Below are 23,514 nucleotides of genomic sequence, written 5' to 3' on the forward strand. Positions count from 1 at the left end.
ACACAGTCAGCCACTAAGCATGAACAAGGAAGAACAACGAATCAAAGAAAAAATCCGTCGACACTAACTCTTCCAGCTACAGAAAACACAACAGCAAGAGGAGAAATTGAAAACCACTCCACCTCACGTTGAAACATAGGTGGAAAATGATGATAGATCCAGCAACCCCACCCACTTAGCCAACAGACATGAACGAAGAGAAGAACAGCAGACACCCACAGCAGTGAAAGAAGCACAGGTTGACGATGAGCTAAGGAAAATTGATGAGAGGAGCTAAAGGAATGGACCGATAGTGAAGAACTTGAGGAGAGTTATGGCGGTAAAGAGAAGGAAATGAAATTCTCTGTTTCAGCCTCAGATTGTCGAATAAATGGAAAATTTTTCTGATTAAAAACTCAATTGAGAAAATTACCTAAGAGGCCATAACTCTTTTCTTTTATCACCTAAAAGACCTGGTACTTTGGAAAATTTTACCATAATAAAAACAAAATAAAAACCAAACTTTTATTTAGTAGAATTTAAACTCTGAGCCTTTAAGTAAGTTATTAACATAATTTTACCAGGCTACTACTCCCCATTTGTCATAAAACTACAACAAATAAATTAAAATCAATTAGAGGAAAAGTTTATTTATTATTATTATTATTTTTTAGGTTATTACAAAATGCTTCTCAAGCATGCTTTAAGCCTGATTGATGAAGATAAGGGAACCATAGAACAAGTGTCTCAAGCAGGCTTAGAACTTACATTAACAACTGTAAAATTCAAATAGACATTAGGCTTTGAACTGCTCGAATAATCCTCACTTGAACACAAAACAGAATCATGTGAATTTTCTCATCCTTGTCTCAGGACTCCTCATCTAGCTAACCCTCTCCATCAATTCTATCCCAACCAAATAGTCCAAGTGATCGATCTCTTCGTTTAGCTTGTCCTGTTCTTTTTGAAAAAGACCTCTACGACACAACCATGTGAACTCCAAGAGGTCTTGTCTTCCAATAAGTACTATCACAAAATCTCTCACCCGCCAATTATTGAAGGAAAACGAATCTATCCATCTTCTATATATATACTCATACTCCCTTGCATTTCAGAAGCAACACAACAACTCTACAACAATATCCTCAAACACCTAAATTTGAGGAGTTTCTTCTTATTCTTTTGAACACAAAAAATGGGTTTTCGTTTGCGTGGAATTAGAAGGGCTTCAATTGCTACAAAAATGGCTTCTTCAAATCAAGAGAAGTACCAAAAGGCTATCTTGCAGTTTATGTTGGAGAGGAAATGAAGAGGTTTGTGATCCCAATATCATACTTGAATCAGCCTTTATTCCAAGAGTTGTTAAGCCAAGCTAAGGATGAGTATGGATATGATCATCCAATGGGTGCTCTCACTATTCCTTGCAATGAAGATGTCTTCCTCAACATCACTTCTTCTTTTGATCGGTGCTAGCTAGCTGACAAAGACAAGTTTAATATAGATTAGTTAACACAAATTTTTAAGGAGAAATTTAGATCCATTTTCTTTGCAAATATTTTTGTACTTTTTCTTCCCCTTGTTGGGAAGTGCAAATATGTTTATCTCAACGACAAATTGGTGAATAGACATTCTCACGTTGTCTCAATCAATTATCTATATCAAAGACAATGAATTTTTGGTTTAAGAAAAAAATAGTAATATTCTTTAATCTAGTTATTCTAGTCTTGATTTCGTTATATATAGCGGTATCATTTAGATTTATTTAGTGAATTCCCTTGGGAAATGATCTTCGAAATACGAAACACAATTTCCAGACTTCCACTTTATCTTTAACTTCCTATGTTAGAGTTCCAAGATTCCAAATGGAGCATATTAAGAAGATTTAAAAAAAAAATGATTTATTTGTTACTCATAATATACAACTTTAGATTTCGTGGGAAAACTTAATTTCAAAATAATTGTATTTTATGAAGATGTAACACCGTGTGTGTGTGTGTGGTGTGTGTTTCTGGTAATGGTCTTCGGTGATATATCTAAATTCATAAAAAATATGTGAACATGGTTCAACAGCTGGTAATTAAGACTGGGAAGGTAATTATATAGAACTTTCTGGGTCCACCTTTTCTTTTTTTTTTTAATGGATTTTGGCTTGTGGAGGGGTTCCACAAAAATGTTATCACAAATGTCAAAGTAATACCAAAATTAGAAGTTCGAACCCTTGAAGCGCTATTGTTTTGTGTGTGTGTGTGTGTAGCATCCATCTATTTTAATCTCTCTCTCTCTCTCTCTCTCTCACATGCACGCGCGCAGATGAGTTGGCCTGATAGTTGTACTTCATTTGTTCAAGAATATAAGACATTTTTTGAGTGATTGGATGCTAAAATACGTAAGGTATTTTTAGTATTTCAAAATGTAATCATCACATTTTTTCCCAACATGCCCCTATTGAATAATTACTTCATATTTATTTTAGAGTAAAACACCTTATTACAAGAGGTAAGGGTAAAAATAAAAAAATAATGTTAGTTTTAAGACAAATAACTACTTTATTTTCAGTTAAAAATACCTTAGATTTTTAAATAGAGGAAATATGCACCAACTGTGATGAATACTGGCTATTGAATTGAGTTTACATATTTTCCATAAATTGAGATGATATCATTGAAGACAAAGACATAAATGATGTTTCCTCACCGGCTCTCCTTGTGGCTTTCCATCCATTCCATTAATACCCATCTTTAATTGGGTTTCCTCTACCCATAAATTACTTAAATGAAATTAAGATAATAGAATTTAATGAGGAAATTATATTTTTATAATAAAAAAGTATTATTTTCATAATTCTTCTAAATAGTTTCGTTGGATTAACTTGCTTGCACTTGTATAGAGACACTTTTTATGGCCTAATATGTATGTATGTGTATAAATGGATATAGTCTCTTTTGTTTCCCTAAAACAACCTTCATTTGAATTTACTGGATCATAGACATATGACATTCTCTTCTCAACCTTATTGTAATAACGAAAGTTTTGGCGCCACTACTGAAAGGTCAAAGTGCAAAACATTCATAATGATCGAAATCACAAGAAATTGTCTATTAAAAAAATTTTTCACCGAGACAAACAATTTTACACTTCCAAAGAAAAGGAAGAAAAAGAGGGGGCAAATCATTACATTGCAAAATTATCATCTGAATTGCCTTCTATACAAATTGTGTTAGACTAATCCAAGTTAATGCTCTCTTTCCAAGCTAGCACCCATTGAAGGAAGAAGTGACTTTTAGGAAGATATCTTCTCTGTAAGGAATAGTGAGAGCTCCCATCAGATGATCATACCCAAATTCTTCTTCAGCTTCATTTAGCAACTCTTGAAATGAAGGTTGATTCAAGTAAGATACAGGGATAAAAAACCTTTTCATTTCCTCTCCAACATATATTGCAAGATATCCCTTTGGCACTTCACTAGATTTTGAAGAAGCCACTCTTGTGGCAAAAGAAGACCTCCTGATTCCTGGTAAACGAAAACCCATTTGTTTCTGTGTTTAAGAAGAGCATAAGAAAGGAAGTGTTTGAATAATTTTGATGCTTGAGAGTATTTGTGAAAGATTTGCCTTGCTTGCTTCTGAAGGCGTACAATTAATTATAAGTATATATAGATGAATGGTCGAGGAAAGGTTATGTGATGGGGCTAAATTATCAGAAGACAAGGGCATATAGAGATCACATGGAGTTGTCTTAGAGGTCTTTTTCAAAAAAAAAAAGTCAGGTTGAGATTGGTTATGATTGAGGAAGGATCAATTAAGCGAGGGTGTAGACCAGAGACATGGATGAGAAGTATCACATGATAATGTTATATGTCTTCCTCAAATGTCAATAAGATAAGCGAAACTGCTCAGAGCTTGATGTCTATCTAAAGGTTTTTATAATTGTTAGTTTAGTTGGCATGCGAGAGACATATTAACTTTCAGTAGGATTGATGTAAAGAAACCATATAAGAGGTGAATGTCTCACGCATGTCAAGAACTTAAATTAAAATGATAGTTGTAAAATTCTTCAAATATATTAACCTTTGACTTGCTCAAGTGATCCTTCTTGAACACAAAAACAGAATCATCTGATCCTTCTCATCCATGTCGCAGGACTGGATTGTACCTTTAGCTAATCCTACCATCAATATCATGTGGTCCAAGTCCTCTCTTCATTTGGCTCGTCCTGACTTGTTGCTTATTGAAGAAGACCTCTCTAAGACACAACCATGTGATCTTAAAGAGAGCTTATCTTCTAATAGGCATTATCACATAACCTCTCACCCACCAATTATTGAAGGATAACAAAACCATTCATTTATATAAACTCATATAATCTTGCATTTCATAAACAAAACCGCTCATCAACATTATCTTCGAGCATTTGAATTTCAGCACTATCTTCACTTAAACACAAAATATGGGTTTTCGTTTACCTAGAATTAGAAGGGCTTCAATTACAACAAAAATGTCTTCTTCAAAATCAAGCCAAGTACTAAAAGGATATCTTGCAGTCTATGTGGGAGAGGAAATGAAGAGATTTTTTATCCCAATATCATACGTGAATCAACCTTCATTTTAGGAGTTGTTAAGCCAAGCTGAGGAAGAGTATGGATATGATCATCTAATGGGTACTCTCATTATTCATTGTAATGAAAATGTCTTCCTCAATATCACTTCTTCTTTTGATAGGTGCTAGCTAGCTGACAAAGACAAGATTAACGTAGATTAGTTGACATGATTTTGTAGTTGGCGCAGCTTTGGTCCTATTGCTTTGTAAAAAATTTTGTACATTCTCTTCCCAGACATGGGAAGTGAAAATTCGTTCCTCTGAATGATGAGTTGATGAATATACATACCTTTTCATGTTATATCAATCAATCTCAAGTATCCAAGGCATATTCTACTTTTACTTTTAATTTATTGATTATAGGTAGTGTATTAATTAGCAAGAAAATCAAATCCAGATTTCGCTCTAGGGGTATCAATTTCATCACCCCATTCAATAACTGTATTTTTTTTTTACGCAATTTATGTTTTTATCTTCAATAATATTTTCTCAATTCATAAAAGTATGCTGTGCGGGGAAACATGAAAAGATATAATCTGAGATGAACATACACCCAAAAAAAAGTGAGCATGGCATCTATTTAAAGGAAAGTGGTAGAAAATCATTTCAGATGTTTTGGATACATACAGAAAAGGCTGTGGGAGGCACCAATGAGGAGATTGAAATAGATAATCTTAAGCCTTCTATAAAGGAAGACTAAAAAGAATACTTATGGAAGTTTTTGAACAAGATTTCTTAGTTAACAATATTCATAAAAGCTTAGTTGATTAAAAAAGCACAATAACGTTGTGCAATCCATGTATCTAACGTCATGTAATGGATTTATTGTTGTAAAAATATGTGAACAAGTTCAATAGTTGGTAAGACTGGGAACTAAATTGAACTTTCTTGGTCCACTTTTTTTCCATATAGATTTTGGTACGTCATGGCCACTGAGTTAATAATCATGTTTTGAGTCACACGAGATCAGTTTTTTTCATAAAAATATGACAAACATCAAAGTAAAAATTTAGAAGTTTGAATTATTATTCAAACCTTGCAGCTACATTTCATTATAAATTTATAATCCATTTTGTTTTTGTTACCAGCATACATCAAATCTCTTATATGAGTTAGCATGATAGTTGTATACACTGTCCTTTAACATTGAGTGGTCCTTAAAAAGTACCTGTAAGACAATATCATGTGATCTCTTATGGCCATTGTCTATTGATCGAGTTCACATATTTTCATAAATTGAGATAATACCATTTGAAGACAAGAACATAAACGATGTTTTCTCACCAGTCTTACCTGTGGCTTTCTTGCATCTTCTTCTCTATGAACATTATTTGAAGCTTTGGAGAGATAGAATTACCTAGCCTTCCATTCATTGTTCCATTAATTCCCATCTTGATAATTAATGAATTGAACAAATAAAATAATCGAATTTGACCAGGAAATTCAGAATTAGATTTATTATCAAATAAATATTTTTAATCTTCCAAGGAGTTTCCTAGGATTAATTTGCATGCACTTATAACGAGACTCTTTGGTTTCCCTAAAACTAAATCTTGATTAGAATTTACTGTAATAACGAAAATAACTATCTCTTCGCAATCTTGCCACAAGAAAATAAAATTTAGTAAGCAGTCTTTACTAAAAGATCAATGCCTTTTTTGTCAAAAAAAAAAGATCAATACCTTTGATAGTCATAATTGATGGAAATCACATGAAAATTGTCTTCTTGTAAATTTCTGACTAACGCATAACATTTTTACACTTCTCAAGTAGGGGAAGAAGGAGGTTGGGGGGAATCTTTATATAGAAAAATTATCATCTGAATTGCCTTCTGGACAAAATTGTGTTAGACTAATCCAAGTTAATGCTCTCTTTCCAAGCTAGCACCGGTTGAAGGAAGAAGTGACTTTTAGGAAGACATCTTCTATGTAAGGAATAGTGAGAGCTCCAATTGGATGATCATACCTAAATTATTCTTCAGCTTCATTTAACAATTCTTGAAATGAAGGTTGATTCATGTAAGATATAGGGACTAAAAAACCTCTTCGTTTCCTCTCCAATAGATATTGCAAGATATCCTTTTGGTACTTCACTTGATTTTGAAGAAGTTACTTTTACAACAAAGGATGACCTCCTGATTCCTGGTAAATGAAAACCCATTTGCTTAAGAAGATAATAAGACGGAAGTGTTTGAATGCTTTTGATACTTGAGAGTATTGTGAAAGATTTGCATTGCTTGCTTCTAAAAGCGTGCAAGTATGAGTATATATAGATGAATGGTAGGGAGAAGGGTAATGTGATAGGAATTAATTATTGGAAGACAAGGGCATATAGATATCACATGGTGTTGTCTTAGATGTCTTTTTCCTTTTTAAAAAAAAAACAAGTCAGGATGCGTGCCAAATGAAGATGAACTTGAAAATCCTTTGGTAGAGAAATGATTGAAGAAGGGTCAATTAAGTATTGTGGAAAACGAACATGGATGAGAAGGATTGTTTTATGTCTTTCTCAAATGTCGATTGGAACTAGAACTTATTTTCTATCTTAAGGTTCTTATGGTTGTCCATTTCATTTCTTGACATGTTTGAGGCATCTCGTACATTTCATCAGTCTAACTGAGAGCTTGTTGGAGCGGTATTCTATTGAAAAGTACAAGTACAAGTGAAGGTTGGCTTGTCCTCAAGTTTTTGTTAAATATTAAGCCCTTTGAATTGTCTTTTACAGAATTCCAATAAGTATGCTTCTTGAGGTGAGGTTGAGTTGTCTAGAATGTTATAACAAATGAAAAATTTTATGGAATGTTGTCTCAATGGGATTTTTCTTGGCAAATTCTTTAGCACAATTAACAAATGAAAGCATAAGTAGGTTACGTGATCTACTTATGAAGCTGTATAAACAAAAGGCATCTTCCTTTTCCAATTCCCTACATTTCATTAGCGAGAAATTTCTTTACAAGAAAATTAGAGACTCTACCATGTGAAAAGCTTCTCTATTACGTAAAAAAAATACATAAGCATGCAAATTTGGGCCTCTTGTCAATGCAGTAGATGGCTCTTTAATTTGTTCCAACTTCCTATAGCAATCTATGTGTAGTATTTAAAGGACTTTTTACTCGCTTCTACATTATTTTTTTAAGGGGTATGCAGGATCTCAAGTTTCCTGCAGTTTTTTATTTCTAATCAGAAGACATGCCTTCTTACTTTTAAGTTAAATCTATCATGCTATCTATTAGATTGATGAAGATAAAGGTATAATAAGATGTATGTCAAGCATGTCTAACTTAAAATGACAACTTTAAAATTCTTCTAATGGACATTTATAAGCTTTAAATTGTTCAATTGAAATATACACTTCTTGAACACAAAACAAAATCATGTGAGTTTTCTCATCCATGTCCCAAGGACTACACCTCATTTAGCTAACCCTCTCAATCAATCATATTCCAACCAAATGTCTATCCAAGTCCTCTCTTTATTTATCTCGTCCTGACTTATTTCTTTTTGAAAAAGACCACCGGGACACAACCAAGTGAATTCTAAGAGGTCTTGTCTTCCAATAGGCACTATCACATAACCTCTCGTCCACCAATTATTGTAAAAAAAAATGAATCCATTCATCTTCTATATATACCCACACAGATGCAATATTTCTAAAGCAACACAGCTCTCCTACAATATCCTCAAGCATCAAAATTCGAATAGCTTCTTATTCTCTTTAATACAAAAAAATAGGTTTTCGTTTACCTAGAATTAGAAGGGCTTCAATTGCTGCAAAAATGGCTTCTTCAAAATCAGGTAAAGTACCAAAGGGATATCTTGTAGTCTATGTTGGAGAGGAAATGAAGAGGTTTGCGATCCCAATATCATATTTGAATCAACCTTCATTTCAAGAGTTGTTAAGCCAAGCTGAGGAAGAGTATGGATATGATCATCCAATGGGTGCTCTCACTATTCCTTGCAATGAATATGTCTTTCTCAATGTCACTTCTACTTTTGATAGGTGCTAGCTAGCTAACAAATACAAGATTAACGTAGACTAGTCAACACAATGTTATAGTTGGAGCAGTTTTGATCCTATTATTTTGTAAAAAAAAATATACTTTCTCTTCCCGAACATGGGAAGTTAAAATTTATTCATCTGAATGATAAGTTGATAAATATACGTTTTCATGTTATCTCAATCAATCTTTAGTATCAAACACATATTCTTCTTTTAGTTTTGGTTATTATATATGGGTTGTGTATTTATTATCTTGTAGCAAAATTGAGGGGGGAAAATAAATCCAGATTTCAAATCAATATAATAACTGTATTTTTAAAAGATGTAACAAAATTTATGTTTATGTCATCAATTACATATATTTTCTCAATTCATGAAAATATGTAAACTGGCTTCATTATGTGGTTTGTAAGACTGGGAACTAAATTGAACTTTCTTGGTCCACTTTGTTTCCTTGTAGACTTTGGTACATTGTGGCTGGGGTTAATAATCAAGTTTTGAGTCAGATAAGATCATATTTTTTTTATAAGAATATGAAAAATATTAATTTAAAAAATTTATAAGTTTGAATAGTTATTCAACCATTGCAGACAGATTTCATAATAAATTTATGGTCTATTTTCTTTTTGGTATATATCAACATTAACACTATATAAAGCATAGCAACCATCAAATCTCTTATATGAGCTGGCATGATAGTCTTGTGCACTGTCCTTTAACATTATGTGGTCTTTGAATAGTACCTGTAACTGTAAGTCAACATCATGTGATCTCCTATGGCCATTGTTTATTGATTGAGTTCACATATATTTTCATAAACTGAGATAATACCATTTGAAGACAAGAACATAAATTATGTTTTCTCACCAGTCCTGACCACCTGTGGCCTTCTGGCATCTTCTCTATGAACTTTCAATGATGCTTTGGGTTCGAAGTAGAAACTCTCTAAGATAATTATTGAATTAATATAAAATAAATTATAGAATTTTCCCAGGAAATTTTGAATTATTTTTATTATCAAATAAATATTTTCTAATCTTCCAATGAGTTTCCTAGGATTTTGACCAAAAACGGATTAATTTGCATGCACTTATATAGAGACACTTTTTTTACCCTAAAATTAAATCTTCATTAGAATGTACTGCAATAATAACGAACATATATAACTTTCCTTCTCAATCTTGGCTTAAGAAAACAAATATTAGTAATTAGCATAAACTTAAAGATCGGCGCCTTTGATAATCATAATAGGTTAAAATCACATGAAAATTGTCTATTAGTAAATATCTCATTGACGCAGACATTGTTACAGTTCCCAAGTAAGGGAAGAAAAGTGGGGGGAAATCTTTTCATAATAAAATTATCATCTGAATTTCCTTCTATACAAAACTGTGTTAGACTAATCCAAATTAATTGTCTCTTTGCAAGCTAGCACCCATTGAAGGAAGAAGTGACTTTTAGGAAGACATCTTCTGTGCAAGGAATAGCGAGAGCTCCCATTGGATGATCATACCCAAATTCTTTCTCAGCTTCACATAACAACTCTTGAAATAAAGGTTGATTCAAATAACATATAGGGATCACAAACCTCTTCAATTCCTCTCCGACATATACTGCTAGATGACCCTTTGCCACTTCACTTGATTTTGAAAAAGTTTATTTTGCAGCAAATGAAGTACTCCTCTTAATTACAGGTAAACGAAAACCCATTGTGTGTTTAAGAAGAGAACAAGAAGGAATTGTTGGAATAATATTGCTGTTAGTGGAGAGTATTCTGTGAAAGATTTGTGTTGCTTGCTTTTGAAAGAATACAAGCATTAGTATATATAGATGAATGGTGGTGGTGGTGGAAGGTTATATGGTGGGGAATAATTATTGGAAACAAGGTCATATAGAATCACATGGCAATGTCTTAGATGTCTTTTTCAGAAACCAACTAGTAAGGATGAGGCAAATGAAGAGAGGACTACAAAATTCTTTTGCCTGAGATATGATTGAGCAAGGGTTAGATAAGAAGTGTATAGTCCAGCGACATGGATGAAAAGGATCACATGATATTGTTTTACATCTTTCTCAAATGTCAAGAAGGGTCATTGGAAGTGCTCTAAGCATAATGTCTATCAAAAGGCTTTTTTAGTTGTCGGTTTCATTTATTGACATGCTTAAGATACTTGCTCTCAGAAGGATTGAAAATGATAAAGGAACCTCAAGAGGTGTCTCTATAAGCATGTCTTGAAATATCAACTATAAAATTCTTCAAATAGACAGCTTTGAATTGTTCAAATATTAATCCTTCTTGAAAAGAAAAACAGAATCATGTGATTTTTCTCATCCTTGTCTCAAGACTGGTCTACACCTCATTTAGCAAATCCTTGTTTTCTCTAAGACACACCCATGTGAACTATAGGAGCCCCTTGTTTTTCGATAGACACTACAACAAATAACCTCTTACCCGTAATTATTATAGGAAAACAAATCCACTCATCTATATATACAAAGCAAGCATTTCATAAGCAACGCATTTCCACCACATTATCTATCCTCAAGCATATGAACTTAAGTACTTTTGTATTTTCTTAAGCACAAGAAAATGGGTTTTCGTTTACCTGGGATTAGAAGGGCTTCAATCACTACAAAAATGGTTTCTTCAAAATCAGGTGAAGTACCAAAGGGATATCTTGCTGTATACGTTGGAGAGGAAATAAAGAGGTTTGTGATCCCTATTTCATATTTGAATCAGCCTTCATTTCAAGAGTTATTAAGCCAAGTTGAAGAAGAGTATGGATATGATCATCCAATGGGTGCGCTTACTATTCCTTGCAGAGAAGATGTCTTTTTTAGCGTTACATCTTCTTTCAATAGGTGCTAGCTGACAAAGAAAAGATTGACTATAGATTGGGCAACACAATTTTGTTATTGGAGCGATTTAGATCATTTTATTCTTTGTAAAGAGTTTTGTTCTTTTTCTTCCCCTACTTGGGAAGTGAAAAATGGTGTATATCTCAACGAGAAATTGATTATGGAGAAAAAAATATTAGTTTTTTTGATACTCAAAATAATTTTATATTTCCTTGGCAAAATCTTTTAAATTTTTAATTTCAACTCAATAATTATATTTTATAAAGAAGACATACATCATTTATGTCACTATATATGTTAAATGATATGATTCAATTTGCACTTAAACATATGTGAACTCAGTTCAATATTCAGTAAGACTAGGAACTACTTTCTTGGTCCACTTTGTTTCTGATAGGAATAGGAAGCAACCGCCCAAAAATAAGGGGCTGGGTGTGCTTTGGCCACTGAATTAACAATCAAGTTTGTGGTCCTTTTTTTTAGGTATCAACAGTACCACAGAACGAATTATCCTACACCCTTCACGCGGTCTTGTCTCAAAACACAATATGGCATTTATTGAAGCCACCAATCTTAATCTATTAGTCTTATATATATGAGTTGGCTTGATAATTTATGGACTTGATCCTTAAAAACTACCTCTAAGACAATATCATGTGATCTCTTATTGTCATTGTCCCTTCATACATAAAGCTTAATCAGAGTTTTATATTTTATTTTTCCTTTTTCAAGAGTACTCTTTAAATGTATTATTAATTTGATGATATTGTAGAGATACTATACGACATGACAATTAGACATTTGTTAATTACCATAACTCATATTTTCATTGGCAACTGATGTAACTTATTTTAATATATAAACAAATTTTTAAAAAATAGGGGGAATGATGCTGGCGAGGCGGCATCTTACTTTATACTGAGTTGCAAAAAAGCAAATTTATAGAAGCTTTTGGCATCCATAAATTATTTTGAATTGAATTATTTTGAATTTCTTATTCAAAGTTTCTTAGCGTTTTACCATCATAGTAGTTATTCCGTGGAAGCTTTTGGCATCTTTAAAAAAAAAAACTTGATTTGATTTCACTACATAGAAAGCCATAACATTTTTCCTCAGTTTTGCAATAACAAAAAGAATGAATCTTTAAATAAACATAAATTCAAAGTTGGATGCATTAAATGTTCAAAATTGACTGAGAACATCTCATTCAAATAAACAATTTCCCACTGTTCAAGGGGGAGAAAAAGAAAATGAAACTCTTTATAAGGTCAGAGGATCTAAATTGCCTCCTTTTAGAAAACTGTAGTGTAATAAACTAATCTAAGTTAGTCTTGTCTTGGCACATTAGCACCCATTGAATGAAGAAGTGACATGTAGGAAGACTTCTTCTGCACAAGGAATAGTGAGGGCGCCCATTGGATGATCATATCCAAACTCTTCCTCAGCTTGACTTAATAACTCTTGAAATGAATGTTGACTCAAGTAAGATATGGGGATGACAAACCTCTTCACCTCCTCTCCAACATATATTATAAGACATCCCTTTGGTACTTCACTTGATTTTGAGGAGGCCTGTTTTGCAGCAAAAGAAGAAGTCCTCCTAATTCCAGGCAATCGAAAACCCATTGTTTTTATGTTTAAGAGGATAAGAAGGATGTTTGAATAATATTGACACTTGAGAGTATTCTATGAATGATTTGTGTTGCTTGCTTCAGAAAGCATATAAGTATTGGTATATATATAGATGAATGGTGGTGGAGGAAGAAAGGTTATGTGATGGGGAATAACTATTGGAAACAAGGTCATATAGAGATCACATGGTATTGTCTTGGAGGTCTTTATCAAAAACCAATGAGTCAGTATAAGCCAAACAAAGAGAGGACTCGAAAATCCTCTTGTTTGAGATATGATTGAACAAGGGTTAGGTAAGAAGTGTAGTCCAGGGACATGGATGAGAAGGAGCACATGATATTGTTTTATGTCTTTCTCAAATGTCAAGAATTGGAAGTACTAAAAGCATAATATCTATCAAAAGGCTTTTATACTTCTTGTTGTCATTTATTGACATGCTTAAGATGCATTCTCTCAGTAGGATTAATGAACCCTAAGAGGTATCTAAAGCATGTCTTGAGATGTCAAATGTATAATTCTTCAAAAAGACACTAAGCTTTGAATTGTTCAAATAATATATCTTGAATACGGAACAGAATCATGTGATTTTTCTCATCCTTGTCTCAGGTCTGGTCCACACCTCATTTAGCTAACCCTCTATCACTTATATATATCTCAAATGAATGGATATCAAAGTCCTCTTTAAGATACAACCATGTGAACTGTAAGAGCCCTGGTCTTCCAATAGACACTTACTAATAACCTTGCACCCACCAATTATTGTAGGAAAACAAATCCACTCATCTACATATATACATATATATACAAGAATGCATTTCATAAGCAAAGCATCTCCATAACATCATCCTCAAGCATCTAAGTTTGAGCACTTTCTTATTCTCTTACGCACAAGAAAATGAGTTTTTGTTTACCTGGGATTAGAAGGGCTTCAATGATTACAAAAATGGCTTCTTCAGAATCAAGTGAAGTACTAAAGGGATATCTTACCGTTTGCATTGGAGAGGAAATGAAGAGGTTTGTGATTCCTATATCTTACTTGAATCAGCCTTCCTTTCAAGATTTACTAAGCCAAGCCGAGGAAGAGTATGGATATGATCATCCAATGGGTGCTCTCACTATTCCTTGCAGAGAAGATGTCTTTATTAGTGTTACATCTTCTTTCGATAGGTGTTAAAGAAAAGATTGACTTTATATTGGCCAACAATTTTGTAATCGAAGCAATTAGATCCTTTTCTCTTTGTAAAGTTTTTTGTTCTTATTTTTCTTGCCCTACTTGGGAAATTAAAATTTTTGTATCTTAATGAGAAATTGATGAGTATAAAATTTCACATTATCTCAATCAATTATCAATATCAAATGCGTTAACCTTTTTAGTTTATGTTACTATGAGTTGTCTTTTAATTGTCTTATAGTAAAATTGAGAAAAAAATATTATATCCTTTAATCGAGTAATTCAAGTCCACATTTCGCTAGCTCTAACGGAATCAAACATCACCCTTTTATCATCGAAGTGGCTTCCCTTGAGAAGTAATCTCCAATATACGAAACAATTTTTAGACTTCCACTTTTACTTTTACTTCCTAAGTCCTAATTCTATAAGATTCGAATAGTGATTATGAAGACTTTTAAAAAAAATAATGGCTTTTATGATACCCAGTAATTTTATTTTGTAAAGATGTAACATCATTTTAATTTCCACTCAATAATTATATTTTGTCTGGGAAAAAATTATTATATTTTGTAAAGAAGATGTAACATTATTTATATTACTATGTTAAATGATGTGATTCAACTCTTAATTAAAAATCATGTTTTTAGTAACATGACAAATGTCAAAATAAAAATTTAAGAAGCTTGTGTAATAACCCAAGAATTTTAAAGAAAAATTAAAATATATAATATTTTATTTGAGTGCATTCTTAACAAGAAGAGTTCGCATGGTGGACGCTATCTTGCCATTTACCTACTGGGTCCTAAGTTCGAATCTTAAGGAGGCTAGGAGTGGAGGGTTTTTTTTTTTTGTTCTAGCTTCTTCCAAAATTACCGTCATACCCTTCTTCAAATCTAAAAGTATTATTTTCTCTTACCATTTGATTTCTCCAGAATTGTGTAGAGAAAGGAGCTCTGATTTTAGCCTTTCCTCCATTTTTCCCCTACCCCTCCATCTCATCCCTCCCGTTTTCAGTGGTCGTCGGAATAAGTGGAGACTAGTTGCAGGTGGCCGCAGAGTGCTCGGTGCTATTGCAGAATCACCTTTCTTGTTTGCTGTTTCCTCCGTCCGTGTTTGTGTCGGTTGTGGTGTGGGGGTGGGTCACGTTATCGAAATTGGAGTGATATCAGTTTCGGTCTGGGGGGAGTTTCCATTTCTTCCCCCTACTTCATCTTGGCTGGTTTAAGGGGTGTAGAAGAAAAAGATTTTGATGGGATTTTTTTTTGACAGAATTTTGATAGGAGTTAAAGAGAGAAAATCATTGAAAATTGGGAATACTGCAAGTGGATAGCATTCTAACTAATTTATGAATAAAATTCTTTTAATATTTTTTACATAGATTATTTAATAACAATTATATTACATACTTAATACTTTGTGAATTAAATTATTTTTATCTTAAAAAATTATAAAGAGATGTTGAAGGATATTTGAATTATGATGTGTGTGTTTTTCCCTTACAAAGGTTACTTTCAAGATTGATGAAATTATTTTTATCAGTTTTGGTAATTTTGATTTCTCAATAAATGCAAGCCTAGACATCAATTATGAAATCTTATTTTGGATTTTAATGTTCAAAATTCTTCATGTGAATTTGATTTTGAGAATGAAAATTATATTTTAATAGTGATAGCTTTCTTAAACATTTGAAAATGGATTTGGAGGGAATTTTATACAAAACACTAGTTGCTAACAGCAGTTTTGTTAGCCTTTGGCGCACCATGATCAATGACTAGCTAGTTTGATTTTTCATAAGCTCTATTCTTACATTTGTTATTTGTGTGTCTCATACTCACATTTGTTTTCATGGCTTTAAGCCGTGTTTAGTTAGTATTACCCTTGGGAATTGTGTGTCCACGCTTGTTTTCATAGCTTAGGCTGCGTTTGGTTACTATTATTCTCGTGGACTGTGTGTCCATATTTGTTTTATAGCTCAAGCTGTGTTTGATTACTTACTCTCATGAACTGTGTGTTCACATTTATGAATTGTTCTGATAAATTTCCATAAATATAAATTTTAAGGAATTGATGATTTCATATTTTAATGGTTTTTAAATTGTAAATGTTATTTATTTATTTAGTCTATTTGTCTTGTCAAGATTATATGATAAAGTTACTTTGTTATAAAGATCTAAAGGTTCATGATATTGAAATTATGTAGAAATTTTTATTACAAGTTTACAAATTTTATTATATTTGTAATAGCCCATACAAATAATAATAATAATAATAATAAGTATAATAAGTATACATATTATAAGTTGGCATTTAATAATAGTTATATTGATTTGGAAACAAGTTTAGCAAGAAGAAGTGTTGGTTTAGTGGAGTCAATATCGGTCCTGTACTTATTAAGTCCCAAGTTCGAACCAATTCTGGAGCATAAAGGAGAAGTTTTATTTCTTTTACCTGTATGAAATTACCACTTTGCCCTTAGAATAATAAATAAAATAAGGTGAGTTTTAGACAAAGCAGACGTGTACTCCTCAGCCATATAAGTCAGTTCACAGAGTGAGAAAGAGAAAGAGAAATATGCAAGCTTATCACGATTCTTGCTCTTCATTCTTCAGTGGTCACCGACTGTTCTTCTCCTTCATATTTTCAGTGGTCGCCGGCCAGAGTGAAGCTTGAGCTGCGCTGGGTGGATCTCTCTGTGCTCCTTGTCTCTATTTTTCCTCTTCATTTTCTACTCTGTTTCTATTTATGTCGTCACCTTTGAGTAGCTGCTGGGACAAGAGACTGAGTTGCCGGAGCTGTGGCGGTGCTGTAGTGAGTCTGGATTGTTGCTGTTGATTCATTTGCTATGTTTCCTTACAAGTAGCGTCTAGTTTTTCTGCTCCCCTGTTCTACTGCAAGCTTCGTTTTTCTCCTTCCCATAATGTGTGCAGCGTCGACTCTCTCTTCTATTCAGTATTTAAGGACCTTCTTCTTCCTCCTCTGCTGTCCGCCGCTGTCTGGGCTAGCCAAGTTGAGGTGAGAAGTTTTGAACTCTCCCATTGTTAATCTGCTATGCCCGTGAGAGTAAGAGATAAGAATATGAGTGTTGTGTGTATACGTGAAACGTAGAAAGTAGTGTGTGCGCTACTGTTATTGCTTGGTATGTGTAGTCACGGCAACCTCACATTTTTTTGCCGTCACTCATGCTGTTACATAGAGAGGAGAAGACTGAAATTTAAGCTAGAAATTCATCTAAACTTGGTAATAATATATGATATATGTGGGTTGAGGATTGGGGTTTTAAAAATTTATCCCCTCTGTGACTGTGAGTACATGCATAAAAAAAACAAGAAGAAGAAGAAAAGTAGGAATTTCTATTTAAATGAATATTGTGGTTGTGCAAGGAAGCAAGATGATATTGTAGATTGAGATTCCATTTGGAAATGATGGAATTGGTGATATTGCAAGGTCTCAATGAAACTGAAATTTAGGAAGGAAAATATCAACATTAACTTAAGCAATTATGTATCTATGTTGTTTGATGAAATACCTAGTAGAAAATTTTATCTCAAAGAAATGGAATGGCATGGCTAAAGCTTTATGGAGGAAGTCATAAAGATGAGTGATAATACTTGGACCAATTTTAAATCATAAATTTGGCTTTGAATTCTAGATGACGATGGTTAATTTGGAATTGTACTAGAGATCAAAAATCTATGAAAATTTTATTTATTTATTTATATCCTAATAGGGTGCGAGGAAGAAAAAGACTTTGACCAGAACTAAAGAAAGGATACCTTGGAGAATTTCAAACTCTGACGTGTAAGTGAATAGCATTCCATTTAATTTATTTTTATAGTCTTTTATTGAAATACTTTATTCTTATGAATTACATAAATTTTGGAAATATTGGAATATTAATGAATGATAAATAAATTATGATCTGTGCATTTATTTATTCTCAAAAAAATATATGTTCAGGATTGATGAAAGCATTTTTATATGGTTGTTAAGCTTTGAAACTTCTTGGCTACTCAATTAAGGTGAGTTTGGTGTGTTAGCTATAAAGTATGATTTTGACAAATTTTGAGATTTAAAACAATTCATGTGAGCTTGGTATTGAAAATGATAATTTTACTATAGCAATAATTATTTTCTCACATGTTTGAAATGTGATTTTTAAGAGAGCTCTAAACAGAACACTGCTGCTAACAGTAGTTTCGTTAGCCCATAGCGCGCTGTGGTTAAAAACTAGCTAGTTTGTCTCGTGAGCTTTGTTCTCACGTTTGTTATTCGTGGGCTTTGTACCCGCGTTTGATTTCGTGGCCTAAGCCACGTTTGGTTAGTATTACTCTTGTGGACTGTGTGTTCACGCTTGTTTTCGTGGCATAAGCCGTATTTGGTTATTTACCCTCATGGACAGTGTGTTCACGTTTGTTACCTGTTCTGTTGAGTTCTCAAAATTTAAAATGTGGACAAATATCTGTTTTCAAATTTTACATGATTTTGACTAGCAAATACATCACTTGGATTTACGTGTGAATAAAAGGTTTTCTTTAAGCATGATAAAAACATATTACTTCCAACTTACTTTCATTTTACGATTATGATTATGACTTGCAGATTTATAAATTTATTTTGTTAAATTATTTTTATTTAGTTACACTATCATTAGAGTTTGTTAATTTAAATTTCAAAACTTTACTTTGAGAATGCTATTCACTGAAAAATTTATTTAACCTCAGATTTGTTAGTTAACGCTGATCCCACCATCGACCTTTAAAAGGCAAAATAGCTATTGTGGGTGGAAATTTTTGATTGGTACTGTTACTTTTAATGTAAATATATAATTCGTATGTCTTTTTGATTTAAAAGAAAGATTACATGCTCCACATAAATTGTTGATAGACCTTATTTTGGGTGGTATATTAGTTGTTGGCTGGAAGGAGCTACGCTCTTGCTTTATATTGTTATCTATAAAAAAATTTGTTGTAGAATTTTCAGGAGATCCTAATTACAGGGGAGGTTCTACCAAAATTTTTACAAAAACGTTGAAACTTTTTTATGACAATTAACATGAAAAAATTATTTTAACTTTCAAGTAATTTGATTAAAATTTTTTTCTTTTGTAAAACGGAATAAATTTTCATTTTGAGGCTTACGGGGATGTGTAATTAGTTCGCACCCATGCCGGTCACTCTCTAATTTTGGGGCATGACAATATTAAATCATTTTCTCTTTAATTTCCATAACCATTGCAAATTATTCATTTTTATGCTTTTAAATATTATGGTTGGGACATTATTCACAAAAAAAATTTTGTTTAGTCTCAAATAGCATAATTGACATGGTACCTCCTGGTGACTTCTGATCGACTCACTGCTGAATTGACTAAGATCAGTTTTTTTTATAATATTTTCCTTTTTAAGTAAATTCTAAAATTTATGTATCATGTTTTGAAAAACAAGTAGGGTATAAGATGCTTCACATTAACTATAGTTAGGGTTTTAATTCTCTTTGTTATATTATCTATCTGTTGCTAAGGAGTAGAGCTCTATATTGTTGGGTGTAAATTGTAAAATTTTTGTTGTAGGAGAGGTATTGTTGAAATTTTTACAAAGAGTTTGATATTTTCATTATGTGAAAAGTAAAATTTAAAGATATATATATATATATATATATCCAGGCTGAAAGCGAGTTAAATGGATAAATTTAAAACTTTCCTTAATCGAGGTTCTAGGAGTGTGTGTTTGTACATATATCCCATGTTAGTCATGTTATTTTTGGGACGTAATAGCTTGAATAGATATTTAATAATTTATGGTCAGCTTTTGGTGGTAACAACAGTACGATAGAATGAATTATCAATATCATACGCTCTTCATGCAGTCTTGTCTCGAAACAGTATGGCACATATTAACCCCATCAGTCTTAATCGATCATTCTTATATTAGTTGGCTTAATAATTTTATGTATTGTGCTTTCATATCTTGATCCTTGAAAAGTACCTCTGAGACAATATCATGTGATCTCTTATTGGCCATTGTCCCTTTGTATCCTGAAGCTTAATCCGTTTAAGTTCTATTTTTTATTTTTCCTTTTTCAATAGTTCTTTAAATGTATTATTAATTTGATGATATTGTAGAGATACTATGCAACAAATCTATTCAGCATTAGTTGATAATCATTACTCATATTTTCTCATTTTAATTTATAAAAAAAGGAAAAATATTGTATAAGCTACATCATACTTTATACTGAGTTGAAAAAACGAAAATTAATAGATTTTGTTATATTATCTTATCAAATGGAATTATTTTGCATTTCTTCATAAAAATTTCTTAGATTTTTTTCAAAGTTATTATGTAGAAGCTTTTGGCATCTAAAAATAACTTGATTTGATTTTGTGAGAAAGGAAGTCACAACATTTTTCCTCAGTTTTGCAACAAAAAATAATGGAACTTCAAATAAACATCAATTCAAAGTTGGATGCATTAAATATTCAAAATTATTTAGAACGTCTCATTCAAATAAACAATTTGCTACTTCTCAAGGGGGAAGAAAAAGAAAATGCAACTACTCTTTACAAGGTCAAAGGATCTAAATTGCCTCCTTTACTGTGTAAAGAACTAATCTAAGTTAGTCTTGTCTTAGCAAGTTAGCAGCCATTGAAGTAAGAAGTGACATGTAGGAAGGCATCTTCTGAGCAAGGAATAGTAAGAGCACCCATTGGATGATCATATCCAAATTCTTCTTCCGCTCGACTTAACAGCTCTTGAAATGAAGGTTGATTCAAGTAAGATATGGGGATGACAAACCTCTTCACTTGCTCTCCAACATATACCACAAGATATCCCTTTGGTATTTCACTTGATTTTGAAGAAGCTGTTTTGGTGGCAAATGAAGCCTTTCTCATTCCAGGTAAACGAAAGCCCATTTTTGTGTTCCAGAGAACGAGAGAGAGAGAGAGAGAGAGAGAGAGAGAGAGATCAAAATTTAGATGCTTGAAGATATTGTTTTAGAATTGCTATGCTTCTAAAATGCTTGCAAGTATGGGTATATATAGATGGATGGATTTGTTTTCCTTCAACAATTGGTGGGCAAGAGGTTATGTGATAGCCAATTAGAAGACAAGAGCTCACTAGTTATCACATGGTTTTGTCTTGGTGGTCTATTTCAGAAAGAAACAAGTCAGGACGACGTACAATGAAGAGAGGATAAGATTAATGAATGGTTGGCTGAATGAGGTGCAGTCCAATCCAGGGACATAAATGAGATAGATCACATGATTGTGTTTTATGTCTTTGTCAAATATCTAGAAGGATCATATTGGAACAGTTTAAAGCTCTTCTAATGTCTATCTAAATATTTTGATAGTTGTCATTTCAAGTTATAACATGCTTGAGACATCTCTTATGTTTCCTTCATCAGTCCAGCTGATAGCATGATAGAGCAGCATTTAACTGAAAAGTAAAAGTAAAAAGTTGGCATTTCTATATTTTCAGGTTAAGAAGTGGTTTGGAATGTCGGCTCTAGATCCGGGATTTACCAAAAAGAAAATAGAATCACCATCAATTTTGAAAACTAGTACTAAAATAGTTGATAACGTCTTTTGTAGGGCATAAAACTATTTTGAAAGCAGGAAACATCATTGTTAAAGCCAGCTGATTTAGGAGAGATTGATTAAAATCTTAAAATCTTGTGAAGGAGAGAATATCATGATCACTAAATTGTACAAGAAAGACCACGTTTGGCGTACATTCCTTAGTTGTACAAGATGATCTAATGGACTCGAATAAAGTTTGGATCGCTGTTCTATGATGTTGATACATACCAGAAACTAAAGTAGTCACAGATTATTCATGAAATCTAGTGGTTGCCATGCACCAAAGAGGATTGATGCAAAAAATCTATTAAGAAATCATGTGTAGCAAGAAAGTTGAATATAGATGCCAACGTTACCAGCTATTGAATTTAGTTCACATATTTTATTAGTTGAGATAATATCATTGGAGAACAAAATATAACTGGTGTTTCCTCTACCTTATAAAATATAATTACACAGTTGAAATTAGAAAGTCATATAACTTTCCCAGGAAATTTACAATTATTTTTATTATCAAATAACAACTAAAAATTCCTCTGAGAGTTTCAAGGGGATCAATATGCTTGAACTTATAGAGACGCTTTTGTTTCCATAAAACTAAATCTTGTTTTGAATTTTCTGGATTATTAAAGAATATAACATTTTCAGTAGCCTAAACTAAAAGCTCAATGCAATTGATATTCAAAATTGACTGAAATAACGTGAAAATTGTCCATTCGTGAATTTCTCATCCCACTTACAATTTGTCATTTCCCAAATATATATAGGAAGAAAAAGAGGGCAAAATCTTTACATAGAAAATTATCATCTAACTTTCCTTCTATACAAAGTTGTGTTGACTAATCTAATTGTTGATGTTGTCTTTTCATGCTAGTACCCCTTGGAAGAGATGACTTTCAAGAAGACATCTTCTCTGCATGGAATAGAGAGGGCACCTATTAGATGATCAAATCCAAATTCTTCTTCTGCTTCGCTTAACAACTCTTGAAATGAAGGTTGATTCAAGTGAGATATAAGAATCACGAACCTCTTCATCTCCTCTCCAACATATACCGCTAGATATCCCTTTGGCACTTCACCAGATTTTGAAGAAGTGATTTTTGTAGCAAATGAAGTCCTCTTGACTTTAGGAAAACGAAAACCCATTTTTGTGTGTAAGAAGAATAAGAAGGAAGTGTTTGAATGTTGTTGCCTGAGAATATTGTGAAAGATTTGTGTCGCTTGCTTCTGAAAGCATACAAGCATGTGTATATATAGATGAATGGCGGAGGAAAGGGAAAGAGATAGGGCTTAATAATTTGAAGACATGGGCATGTAGAGTTCACAAGAGGTTGTCTTAGAGGTCTTTTTAAAAAAGCAACTAATCAGGATGAGCCAAATGAAGAGAGAGGGCACCGAAACCCATTTGGTTGAGATATGATTGGGAAAGGTTTAGTTAGGCGGTGTAGTCCAAAGACTTGGATGAGATGGATCACATGATATTGTTTTTTGTTTCTCAAATCTTAATGTCTATCTATTATCTAAAGAACTTTATAGTTGTCATTTCAAGTTATAAACATGCTTGAGAAATCTCTTAGGTTTTTCCTTTATCTGCATTAGTCCAATTGAGACCATATTAGAGCAGCATTCAGTTGAAAAGCCCAGGTATTGAACCTTTAGAAAGTGTGTCTTTTACAGGATTGCAATAAATATGCTT

At 32.6% G+C, this 23,514-nt stretch overlaps 3 protein-coding genes across 3 annotated transcripts; 1 reads left to right on the forward strand and 2 right to left on the reverse strand.

The window, feature by feature from the left end:
• Positions 1 to 3,101: 3,101 nt before the first annotated feature.
• LOC129285174 (auxin-induced protein X10A-like) lies at positions 3,102 to 3,546 on the reverse strand. The gene has a single exon (XM_054920750.1). It carries the CDS (start codon positions 3,507 to 3,509, stop codon positions 3,231 to 3,233), a length of 279 nt encoding a protein of 92 aa, XP_054776725.1. The 5' UTR covers positions 3,510 to 3,546; the 3' UTR covers positions 3,102 to 3,230.
• A 563-nt stretch (positions 3,547 to 4,109) lies between these two features.
• Positions 4,110 to 11,443, forward strand: LOC129286196 (uncharacterized). The gene is made up of 3 exons (XM_054922213.1): positions 4,110 to 4,236; positions 8,307 to 8,554; positions 11,156 to 11,443. Exons 1-3 carry the CDS (start codon positions 4,110 to 4,112, stop codon positions 11,441 to 11,443), a joined length of 663 nt encoding a protein of 220 aa, XP_054778188.1.
• Positions 11,444 to 20,708: 9,265 nt separating this feature from the next.
• Positions 20,709 to 21,225, reverse strand: LOC129285493 (auxin-induced protein X10A-like). The gene has a single exon (XM_054921231.1). It carries the CDS (start codon positions 21,147 to 21,149, stop codon positions 20,871 to 20,873), a length of 279 nt encoding a protein of 92 aa, XP_054777206.1. The 5' UTR covers positions 21,150 to 21,225; the 3' UTR covers positions 20,709 to 20,870.
• Between the last annotated feature and the right edge of the window lie 2,289 nt (positions 21,226 to 23,514).

This window comes from Prosopis cineraria, unplaced genomic scaffold, assembly GCF_029017545.1.
Source record: "Prosopis cineraria cultivar Desert tree isolate PC_DT_omini unplaced genomic scaffold, ASM2901754v1 PC11, whole genome shotgun sequence".
NCBI lineage: Eukaryota > Viridiplantae > Streptophyta > Magnoliopsida > Fabales > Fabaceae > Prosopis > Prosopis cineraria.

Bases quoted from the DNA above. Each gene is read 5' to 3' on its own strand.
- LOC129286196 (XM_054922213.1), top strand. From the start codon at position 4,110: ATGTCGCAGGACTGGATTGTACCTTTAGCTAATCCTACCATCAATATC. The intron at 4,237-8,306 runs GTGATCTTAAAG...ACAAAAAAATAG, and splicing joins CCTCTCTAAGACACAACCAT to GTTTTCGTTTACCTAGAATT. The intron at 8,555-11,155 runs GTCACTTCTACT...TATTTTCTTAAG, and splicing joins ATGAATATGTCTTTCTCAAT to CACAAGAAAATGGGTTTTCG.
- LOC129285493 (XM_054921231.1), bottom strand. From the start codon at position 21,149: ATGGGCTTTCGTTTACCTGGAATGAGAAAGGCTTCATTTGCCACCAAA.
- LOC129285174 (XM_054920750.1), bottom strand. From the start codon at position 3,509: ATGGGTTTTCGTTTACCAGGAATCAGGAGGTCTTCTTTTGCCACAAGA.